Source organism: Cupressus sempervirens, chromosome 4 (genome assembly GCF_028749045.1).
Source record: "Cupressus sempervirens isolate cs-2001-9-10 chromosome 4, ASM2874904v1, whole genome shotgun sequence".
Taxonomy (NCBI): domain Eukaryota; kingdom Viridiplantae; phylum Streptophyta; class Pinopsida; order Cupressales; family Cupressaceae; genus Cupressus; species Cupressus sempervirens.
The window spans coordinates 797,187,676-797,199,804 of NC_143121.1; the positions used below are offsets into that span (position 1 = coordinate 797,187,676).

A 12,129-nucleotide genomic window follows, 5' to 3' on the forward strand; every position below is an offset into this window, starting at 1 on the left:
AAGGTTGGGGCAACCGACATTATGGCCGCCTACATTCCAGCTGCTAACGGCTGATCAACATGGAATCAAGCCATTGGGAGTCCTGACAGCACAACCAGTGACGATTGGAACACATCCATTCTTGTTGGATTTCGTCGTGATCCCATCGAAGCGGACAGGATATGATACCATTATGGGCCGTGGGTGGTTGATACAAGCCAAGGCGAAGCACGATTGGAAGAAAAATACTTTATCACTTGAAAGCAAAGGGCGGAAGTACGTCATCGATCTATAGACTCAAATGGTCGGGGAAGAAGCTCTATCGTCAGATTTCGAAGAAGAGGATGAAAGGAGGCAAAATATGGAACCAGATGAAGAGGGAGTCCTGTGGTTGGAAGGAGGATTGATAGATGACGATTTGGATTCAGTGAACGGTCTTTACCACTGGCAGATAGAGGACTACAAACTCTTTTCGAGTTGTAATATGTTAAGAGTCGATGAAGGTAAGAAAGAAGGAAATGAATGTCCGAAGGAACACAGAGAAGCCGAAGAAGGAAATGAATGTTCGAATGAACATGGAGAAGCCGAAGGAGGAAATGAATGTTCGAAGCAACACAGAGAAGGCGAAGAAGGAAACGCGGGTATGACTGAAGCTGAAGGAAAGAACATACAGTATGAACTCAAAAGGAGGAAAGATTCCACTATACGACTGTGCAAGAAGAAAGTATTATGTCAAACCACAGATATAGTAGAAAGGTGCCAGCAGCAAGGAAGACACATCATACGGTCCGCATAGGAAACAAAGCGAAAGGGTTTAATAAAAGTTGCAGCAGTACAGAGTGGATGTGTTATTGACAGCCAAAAGGGGCAGTTGACGGAGACCATGGTATCGAGCTTCGGAAACAAACCGGGTGATATGGAAAACCGGATGGAGAGATCGTGTACCTTAAATAAACTTGATGAGCAACAGTTGCAGGAGTGGGCTGCGGAGGTGACACAGAGCAGGCGTAGAGCATGGCACGATAAGCACTTGAAACGGAATAGGTTTCAGAGGGGGAAATGGGTGTTAAAGTATGATGGCCAGAATGAGATCAAGCTAGGCAAGTTCAAAGTTAAGTGGGTCGGACCATATCAAATTCGAGAAATGGGTGATAACGGAGCAGTAAAACAATGGATGCTAGACAGAAAGGAAGTGTTCGATGTAGTGAATAGGTCAAAGTTGAATGTCTGCCATGAAAGAAGTAATGCACCTCCGTGGACGAACAACTGGGAGAAGAAGACCGTAAGTGTTGTATATATGTAAATATTGTACATAGTTCAAAAAGTGAAAAAAAAAAAAAAAGAAAGAAAAAAAAGGAAAAAAAAAAAAGAAAGAGAATGATGAAAGTCCACTGTACGGTTTTCTGAAGGCTGATGCACTGTACGGCTTTCAGCTTGTATGGTCTTTTAAAGTTATTTTTGAGAGATTGTACGGCTTTATAAGCCTGTGTGCCGTACGGATTTTTCATTATGTCATGGCTAGTGTACGGGTTTTTAAATCATTGAACGAGATTTAAAGTTGCTCACCGTACGAATTTTAAAATGAGGATAGGTTCTAAATAAAAGCTACCATACGGATTTTCTGAAGATTGGTTGCTGTACGATTTTTAGGCATTGTACGGGTTTTTGAAGGAGTCATCGTACAAATTTTGGAGGTCTCGTGTTAGTGCAGCCGTATGGATTCCCAAGCAAGGAAGTGAAGATTCAATTTGTCAGAACAGGTTGCCGTACGATTTGAACAAGACTAGGTGCAGTACGGATTTGAGGATTCAACCCCAACCTATCATGTACGGACTTTAAAGGCATCAAGCTTGAGGGATGGGATACTTGATACGTCCAGCCTCTCCTGTAGCCTGGTAGCTGTACGGAACGAATGGGTTTGCAGGAAAGAGGAAGTAGAAGAGCTAAAAAAAAGAAAAAAAAAAGAACGTTGACAAATCAAGAATGCTCAGAATGAGTATCAGATGATGCCATAGGGAAGGGGAAGCACCAACAGTTGCCAGAAAGAGTGTGGGATTAGGAGAAATTGTAGAAATAGTGTGTTCCGTGCATTTTTTTGTGGGTTTCAGAGTGCTAATTTGGTCCCCAAGACCTCGCAGGGGCACTGCCCCTCGACCCCGCTGGTTGCCCCTGGACCCCCATTCGTTGCGGATATCAGTCGTGGGAAGTGTGACCAATTGATGAAACTTGGAGCTGCTGCAGGCATAGTGTGCCAGAGGTGGAAAGATCTACGGAACAAGCATTTCGAGAGGGGTGTTACACTTGGAGTAGGTGTTGGCTATGAAGCTGTCTTGGTGGATGTAGAGAGAGCTCGGGAGGAGTTGATCATCCAGTTGAAGGCAGTTCAGTGGCACTTGGCTCAGTGGACCCAAAGTTGGAAGCAGACAAAGCGGCACTAGTGGCTATCAAGGTCAGCTTGACTTAGGAGATAGTGGCTATAGATGCCATGTGGGCTGGAGACCAGTTTGGTTCAAGCACGGAACGAATGTGAAAGTGATGTGACAGAAGCAGATTTATCTTGTTGAAGTTAGTCAGTTAATGTATTTTGTTTTGTAATTGTTGTCCGGAGACGACTTTTTCTTTTGGGGGGGGATGATGTCATAGGTAAATATTGGGTAGCTAGCGGGTCCCTTCGGGAAATTTTTTGTTATGTAGCCGACGGACCCTTTGGGGAAGGTTCTTGTTATGTAGCCGATGGGCCCTTCGGTAATTGTCATGTAGCTGATGGACCCCTTCGGTAAGGTTCTTCGGAAAGTATTTATACCCCCTTCGGGAAGCATTGTAATTATGAGATATCAGCGAAGCATAATGTACTATTTTGGCATATGCGAATAATAACAATAAGTTCTGCTATTCATATCTATTGTCTATATGCATTAATCCATTTACCCAGTACGGTAAAGAACCCCATCGTAGCACAAGGATCATTTGCAACCAAAACAACCTTCCTCACAATCAAGAAGCAATGGAAATGCTATGAAGCCAGAAAGATTATTGGATACAAAATCGAAATTGGTATGATATGCGATGAGAAAACCTTTTAACAAAAATTAGGATGGAACCTCGGAACATACTGAAATCATGACAGGTGTCTTAGTTCTATGAGCTGAGACAAAAAGGTAAATGACTTTAGAAAGCTTAAGTGTGTAAGTGTGAATAGGAACTAATAGGAAAATAGTATATAATATATTATGTTCATATCAACACTCCCCTTAAGTGCGGATTAGTGAGTATGATGGAATACGCATAGATGCAATGATGTAACATGTTCTAGCTACAAGGCCATGTTGGGTAGCCATTTACAAACTTATAATTAGCTAATAGATTAAAGGAAAATAATCATTAAAAGAAATCACTATCTAAAAGAGAAAATATACAAAAATTTACTAGTGAAAGAAGGAAATGAGAACTCAACAAGGACCGCCAAGAACTACTTTTGTCATCAAATTACAATGGATATATCCCATATGGGGTGGGGGGAGCGTGCACGTGAGAGAGAGAGTGTGTAGCCACCCCACAATGTATATTCTTCTATATTGATGTTAGATGCTCAAAAAACGATGATGATGGTCCAAAACAACTTTCCTCGCCTTGGGAAGAAACAAAACCAAGTAGAGATGTAGGATGTCTTTCCATGGAGGAAGAAAGACCATTTTATTTTTTCCATCCAATTTTTCGAAATTCCCACCAGGTTCATTAATTTTTGCGTGTTTGAGACTGGTCACTTTACCAAAATTTTATTGTAAAGATGATGTTCTAACGGTTGTACACCTTGTGTTTCTATTTCCTGAGCATCACCTTTCATGTTAGGAAATTCGTGGTTTTTGTTGTCTTCTTTGGTCATATGTTCTAGGAGGAACTTATTAACCTGCATGATGTTAATTTTCAACTTGGCAGCGATCTTAGTATTTGTTGTGTGTGAATTGTAGGAAAGAGATTCTTTTTCTTCGTGTTGCAATTTTGAATCACATTCTAGCTCTCCAGATTGTTAAATTTGATGTGACCTTTTCATTCTTTTTAAAGTTGATTTTTGTTTTGAGAATCTTTTTCCGACTCTGAAAGGACCCACACGGTATTTAGGTTTTATCTTCTGTTCACTTTGTTTTATATCTAGTACCCTATACTACATCTGTTAGTCTTGTTTTCCTGATTTTGTACATTGATGGCTGGTAGGGGTGATTTCCTCACATGAATCTGTATAATTTGTTGGTATAAAACCCATCTTTGCTGATCAAAGAGGGAACCAGGTACTGGTTTATTTTAAATGTAGAAACTAATGGCTGTGATAGATCAGCAGAGGACTTGGTGGGGAATATGAAGAAGGCACTTTCAGTTAGTAACGGTATGAAGTATTGCTGAGGTCTAATCATCTATGTATACTCAGGTCAAATCATTTTGTATATATATATACTTTTAAATTTCTAATGGCATTTTTAAATTTCTTGAGTACAGGCCTATATTGAAGCTGCTGAAGGAATGCTGATAGATGATGTCAATTCTAACAAAGCAATTGGTTTACATGGGGCTAAATTTATTCTATGCCAGACCAACAAAACTCAGAACCTTAATGTTTTGACTCATTGTAACACTGGAAGGTGTGACAGAACTTCAATAATATGTTGAATTATCCATTTCTTTGTGAACTCTGCATGATTCTAACATAACTTAGTGATGTGTTTGGCCAGTCTTGCAACTGCTGGATATGGTACTGCTCTTGGTGTGATTCGTGCACTTCATTCTGAGGGACTGTTAGAGACTGCTTTTTGCACAGAGACGAGACCATTCAACCAGGTACTGTGGATGGTTCTTTGTTAATTTCTGTGACTGAACTCTATATTTTAGTCTATAAGAATTCATTTCATGTCAAAAATCTTCAAGAAAATTGGTCAGTGTTGTTTGTATCTAGATTCTAATAATTAATGTAACTTGAAAAATTATCATAAACAATTTTGACTCAAAAAGTTATCATAGATTATTTCAATTTAAAAAAGTCATCTACTTCAGCATATGTAGTGATTTCCACCTGCCAACTGATTGTTCGTTTGATGTCAAGAGACTGTTCTGGTTATTATTTGATCAAGGGTCCTCTCTAAACATAGAGAATGTATTGATGGTTGACAATTTCATAGGCTTACTGATTATTGAATAGATTAGGTGGAAATTTTCACAATATTTTATTTCAGCTAGTCCTGCTTGCGCTACTATTTTTGGTTTTCGAAAGCAACATAAGCTTTTGATTAGCATTTTTCCCAAGAAACTTCCCTGTTGTATCCCTCAAAGTTGATGAAACATGAAAAGTGCTGAACATTTTGATCCAACTCTGCATTTTATTGAAATTTCATATCTGAACAAATTTATCGCATATGATTTCAAAATCAAGATTTATATTGACTTGAAGATTTGTTGCATTTCTTTCAGGGATCAAGGCTCACCGCATATGAATTGGTCCATGATCACATACCTGCAGTCCTTATAGCAGATTCGGCAGCAGCAGCATTGCAGAAGTCAGGTCGTGTAGATGCTATAGTTGTAGGAGCAGATAGGATTGCAGCAAATGGTATGTAGAATTACTATTAATATCCTGCAATTTCTTTGCTATGATATTTGAAATTGATGTTCATCAAATTCAATCTCATTAGATGATTGGCCGACAGAATTTTGCCAACAACATTTGTTCTTGTATGTTAAGGCTTGCTAAGTTGGTATTATATTTTCATAGGTGACACAGCAAATAAAATAGGGACATATAATCTGGCACTCTCAGCTTTCCACCATCATATCCCATTTTATGTAGCTGCTCCTCTGACCTCAGTGGATCTCTCAATTTCCTCTGGTGAGTATATAATAATTGAAGAGAGGTCACCAAAAGAACTAACACATGCTCTTGGTGGCCAAGGTCAACAAGTAGCTCCATCTGGGATTTCTGTTTGGAACCCTGCTTTTGATATTACCCCTGCAAATCTTATCTCAGCCATTATAACTGAAAAGGTGCATTGTCATATCTACTCTTTTTTTGTGAATAAACTGTCATTTTGAAAAAAAATACAATTTGATCTCAAACTTGGTTTTCGTCATTTGATACATTGTACAAGTGCAACCATGATATATATTTTGGCGTACAATATTTAAAATTTGTTGTGTAAAACAGGGCATCATTACAAAGAAGAATCCAACTTCCGTGTTTGATGTAAAGGAGTTCATAGAGAGTGTTTCTTAAGGAGCAGACAAAGGATACATTGGACAAGTGCAACTATGATTTCCATAACAATTTAAAGAAACTGAAGTACTCGTCAGTCATTAAATTCTAAAAAAGAGCAAATTGACTGCACAGTTTTTATTCATCAATGCAATAATCATGTTTTTTTAATAATTTATCAATAATTTTTTTTTGGCTGGTGGGTCTGTTGGTATAATAGTAACATAAATTTTGTAGCAGTATGGTGTGTAGCAAGTTGTACCTGTTTGTTACGATAGATTTGCATTCAGATTGGTTTCGATTGTTATTTGATAAGATAAAATGGGAACCAGGGTCTTGTCACTTTGACAGAGTAAGCCAGTAAGTTGAGAAGAGCAAAATCTAAAACAGAATAACAAGCTGCAGACACAACCAACAAACAACTGAAAGTTACAACTAATTACAGCATGTTTTGTGGAGAAGATCAATACAATTAAACTTAGTTTAGTTCTCCCCCCAGCCCTTCGAACCAGTCCTTGGTTATGGTCCCGGTTCTCTTTTGGGTTCTACTTAGGTCCGAACCCAGGTATGCTGGTTCCTCTAGGCTGAACCTAGGTTGAACCAGTGGAGACCTAGGCAAACCGAGTACGAACCAGGTATAGTTCCACTTAGAAATATTCTATAATTTAGAGCAGAAAATGATTATTATAGAATTTGAATAAAGATCGTTAGCATTACAAAACAAAATTTGCTGAAGTTTTTGAATAAGTAAGTCATATAAGTATTTGAATAAAGTTAATGAAACTATGGTTGAATGGTATAGGAGCACCCTTCCAAGGCTTCCACCATTTCATTTTTGGTGTGATAAACTTCTCTTAGAAAGTATGTGAGTACAATAAGAGCATATAGCTCGTGCTTGTGTGTCTAAGCTAGGATAGGTTTTAAAAGTTTCCTCTTTGGTCTTTGTTGAGAATGATATCTTGGCCTTAGGTCAGAATCATTCTGAGTTCTTTGTGTTTCCATGTTGGTGAAAGGTTGAGTTAGGAGTTCTTATTACATTTTGGGCATATGTATGCATTAGAAAACCTCCCAAGGTGGATAAATTGCTTGAAAGGCCAAAATGATTAGACAATACAATGTTTTGCAAAAGTTGTCACCATATGCTATAGATGACATCAAGAGCTTGGAGGTCTTAGATGAGGCAAGTTGGTGAAATTTTAACTCCCAAGGATGTTTGGGAAGGCTTATCAATGGTTTCTAAATGTGGAAACAAGTAATGTAACTCATGCATTAAAAAAATTGTAGCAACTTTTAAAAGTTGCTCAACAACTTTTTCCTTTGTAAAAGAAAAGGTCTAATTTGTAAAATGGCTTAACATAAAGCCTAAAAAATGTTCATACACCAAAGGGGATATTATTTAAGGCTTGAAAAACCCCAACCACGGGCTGGAAGTCATTTTTTTGTATGACATTGTACTGTTGTAGCAGACTGTGACCAATTTTAATACATTTTTACTAGTTTGTGTTGTTGTTTGGCAGAAAATCATGTTGTTACTGTCATTTTGTTCCATGTTGTAGTTTTTATCTTGCATATTCTCCATTATCCATGAATTAGATTAGAAATGTAATCAAGTTTTAGAAGGTTTTTGTAAATTTCTTTAAAGTTCATTGTTTGCTATCCAATTTTGAGTTCTTTACAATGAAAGGTCTGTAGCTCTTATTTCCATTGTGGGATTTTCATGGCCTCTTGTATTATAATACTATAGAACCTAAGGTGTAATATAATTTAGGAAAGAGCCCAGAAAATATATGCAAGCATTTGTTTGACAAATCCCTAGGCGAGCTAGGCAATGCTCGACTGGGAGCAATCAACAAAGAAGTAGTTCTCAAGAGCAAAGTATGAGGATTCAAGACTTTCTCTTTGGAGGATTCAAGAGAGATATAAGAAGGTTATTTCTTAAAGAGGAGAAGTTTTTGTGAGTTTAATAAGGTGTTTGAAAGTTGAGGACAACAGACATCCTAGAAAACCCTCCAAAACCCTCATTGTCTCCGTATTTGTTGTATGGCCTTTTGGTGGCCTAAAACCTCGAGAATCTCTAAGCATGGACTATGTGAAGAATTTTTTCTTCAAACTAGATGTGGTGAATCTCTAAGACACAAGAGTTATCAGCCCTATAAATCTGTGTGGAGGCCTAATTTGGGGCTTTAATAGTAGCCTTATTGTGAAGAAATCAAGAAATCAGGTATGAACCCATTAATTCTATCAATTCAAGCATACTAAACTTGTTCCCATAGAACCTTAAAACCTAGAACCTTGGTTGGACTAGGGATTATTGTAGGACCTTGGTAGAACTACATAGGTATTTTGGAAGAATTGCATTCCTAAGAGGATAAATGAGTCATGGATCAAGATTTCATTATTTCACCTAGTGGGAAGGTTAGGGCAAGTCAGGGGATGTTCCAAGTTGTAGGAAATCCTATAGACCAAGTTAGATGTTAGGAGAACACAAAGATCCTAGTGTGGATTAGTGGCATATATTGGTTAGTCTACCCTAACTCTCCCCATCATTGAAAGTGAAAAATGTCAGAATTGATGTGTTTGCAGACAAGAACAATGAGGAAATAAAGAAAGAACCTAAAGACTAAAATATATTTGTCTATGTACACAAAGAAGAGCCTGAAAATTTACTTGAGAATAAAAGTGAGTCACAAAAGAGAATGTTTGAACAACAACAAAGATCTACCAAGAAATAACATGTAGTTGCTGAGCCAAAACAAGAGTACACTGGGAACATTATTGAGGTCCAATGAAACATTGAAAATAATAAAGAATGTAAATTGGAGCCTATTTTATCAAAGTATGTTAGAAGGAACCATTCACAAAGTCACATAATTGGAGATAAGAATGTTGGAGTCATGAAAAAAAGTAAGTTAAGAGACAATACATGCTTGATTTATGAGTTTGAGCCTAAAACAATCAAAGATGCACTTGAAGATAAATATTGGATCAATTCAATGAATGAAGAGATAAATCACATTGAGAAGAATAACACATGGACATTGATATTGAGACCCAAGGAAAATAATGTGATTCGAGAAAAATATATTTTTAGGAATAAGTTGAACGAAAAAGGAGAAGTTGTAAGGAACAAAGTAAGACTAGTATGTAAAGGTTATGCTGCAGACAAAGGAATTGACTATGGTGAAATATTTTCCCTTGTTGCAAGATTGGAAGGAGTGAGAATATTAATTGCATATGCTGCATACAAAAGATTCAAGGTCTATCAAATGGATGTCAAGTCTACATTCATGAATAGAATTCTGGAGGAAGAGGTATACATTGAACAACTTGACAGATTTGTAGAAAAATATTAGAGTAACATATGTAAACTATACAAATCTTCATATGGATTGAAGAAGGAACCCCGAGTATGGTATGAAAGATTGCATTCTTATTTGATCAAAATTGGTTTTTTATTAAAACTAGTGACAATAGTAATTGATACCTATAGAGTGAAGCTGAAGGTAAGGTCTTAATAACATAGATGTTTGTTTGTGGCATTATATTTGGAGGAAATAAATTGATGTGTAATTCATCTGGTGATCAAATGAGTAAAAATTTTGAGATTTCAATGTTTGGTGAGATACAATTCTTCATTGGTTTGTAAGTTCACCAAGCTAAATGTGGAACATAGCTTACTATGTCCAAATACATCAAAGAGATATTGAAACCATTTGGTGTGGATGAGGCAAGTCTAGTTGGTACACCAATGGCACTCGATGTAAAATTCCTAAGGAACACAACTCGACAGAAGTGAATAAGAAAATGTATAGATCTATGATTGTGGAGTTACATAACAAACTTTATATTGCACGTGAAATTGGAATAGTAGCAAGATTTTTAGCCAATCCTAAGGAGATACATATGAATATGGTGAAAAGAATCTTTAGATGTATAAAGAGAACTAAAGATTATAGATTATGGTACAAGAAAGATGGAGATTTTGAATTGAGAGTCTACACTGATGTTGACTAGGAAGTAAATATTGATGACATAAAGAGTACTAGTGGAGGAGGTTTCTTTTTAGGAGAAATATTGGAGACATGTATAAGTAAGAAGCACTATTGTATCTCACAGTCCACTATTGAAGCTGAATATGTGGCATCTGCAATAAATTGTTCAAATATTGTATGGATTAAACAACTATTGGAAGTTATGCAAGAGGAAGTAAAAAAACCTCTAACAATCTATTGTGAGAACACCAATTCTATTAACATATCAAATAATCTAGTGATGCATGCAAAGACAAAACACATTTCTATCAAATATCACTATTTGAGAGAGCAAGTTCAAGAGAAACAAGTAAAGCTAGAGAATGTGAAGTCAAAAGAGAAAATAGTAGTTATATTCACCAAGCCATTTATTAAGGATGTATTTGAGTATTGAAGAGGTAAATTAGGGTTCCTTCCCTTATCCAATGTTCACTAAGTAAAGATGTATAAAATTTATCAAATCATCTTTATGGATTTGATGCATGAGTTCTCTCTTTAGGATGCCTTAAAGTTGTGACTTAGTAAATGGCTCTTTTCCAACTTAGTAAATGGTTCCTCCTAATTTATGAGCTCACCTAGGAAAACTTGATATAAAAGTTAAATAAAAAAGAACCATTTACTCTAACAACAGAGAACTATATCCTCGAAGAACCTATAAATTTCTTATAAGAGTGAACTTAAATAAGAGTTAAATGGAAAAGAACCATTTAATCTAACAATAGGCATACTTCTTAATGTAGTGAAAATATTCCTGATGAGATCCCTCTCCACCATTAGTACGTGCTTTTGGTGTGATGGAAAAATCTAGATGGTATCAGAGCACAGGTCATCAGTTCGAGTGCCTCAAGCCCTTTGACCCTTCATTCCTGTAGGCTTGGATTATCAACATGGTATGTAGTGGGTGAAAAAACCACATGATAAATGGTTGTATCTAGCTCCACCATGTGGGGGGGTGTTGGCATAGTGACTATATCCTCGATGAGATCCCTCTAGACACCAATACGTGCTTTTGGTTGTGATGGCAAAATCTACAAAAAAGATGTAATAATTACATGCAAGCCAAAAAGTATAACTACAGGGTTTTATAAGTTTCTAACTTAAGATTATAGTCACCTTTAATATTTTTGTTAAAGGGGGAGAGAGTTAGTAAAAGAGGGAGATATTTCTTAGAAGTGATTGCTCATGGGAGAGGTGAGTAAATGGGGAGTGTATATGTTTGAGAACATCAAGGAGATATGATTTTGAGAGCATAATGTATATGAATCAAAGGGGAAGATAATAAGTAAAGGAGGTGATTACATGTGATGAGGTCAATAAAAGAGTTACTTGAAGAAGAAGATAATGAATAGTGAATGAAGTATATCATAAGGGGAGTATATGAAGTATACAGAGTATATGAATGGAACTATAAGTTGTAGACTAAGTAGATATCTCGATGAAGATAGAACTATTATACTATTGAAGATGTTGATGTCTGGTATTGGATGACTTGTTTCATAATGTGTTTCTATCAATGCTAAAGGGGGAGATTGTTAGCCCCAACTGATCATGGTAAATATAAGGGAGATAATGTATGTGGAATAATTAGATGAGTTGTTATGTTGTAATTAGTGTAAAGCATAAAAATGTAATACATTGTGCTAATTCACTAAGGTGCCAAATCGTATGAAGGATGTAGTGTTGGTTGTATACTGAAGAAGAAAATTAAGTGCAAAAAACTATTGATACATATTCAATGGGCACTTGATGAGTTAGAATTTGGAAAGAAAATATTGATTTGATTATTTTACATGATTTGATTAATTTTTGAGATCATGTATAAGAAATTGATGTTGGTTGATAAAGAAGGAAAGTAGTTATGAAGTGGAAAGCCAAAGCAATAAT

The 12,129-nt window shown here is 36.5% G+C and overlaps 1 protein-coding gene across 4 annotated transcripts in view; it reads left to right on the plus strand.

Moving 5' to 3' along the window:
- Positions 1-6,388, plus strand: part of LOC149563790 (NagB/RpiA/CoA transferase-like superfamily protein) — a 119,301-nt gene extending 112,913 nt beyond the window's left edge. For all 4 annotated transcript variants that reach the window (XM_089826921.1, XM_089826923.1, XM_089826924.1 and 1 more), the window contains 5 exons: positions 4,471-4,613; positions 4,704-4,809; positions 5,437-5,575; positions 5,738-6,006; positions 6,167-6,388. In XM_089826921.1, the coding sequence (XP_089683047.1) occupies positions 4,471-4,613; positions 4,704-4,809; positions 5,437-5,575; positions 5,738-6,006; positions 6,167-6,235 (726 nt within the window). In that variant the 3' untranslated portion in view covers positions 6,236-6,388. The remainder of the gene's footprint in view (positions 1-4,470; positions 4,614-4,703; positions 4,810-5,436; positions 5,576-5,737; positions 6,007-6,166) is intronic.
- Positions 6,389-12,129: the final 5,741 nt, after the last annotated feature.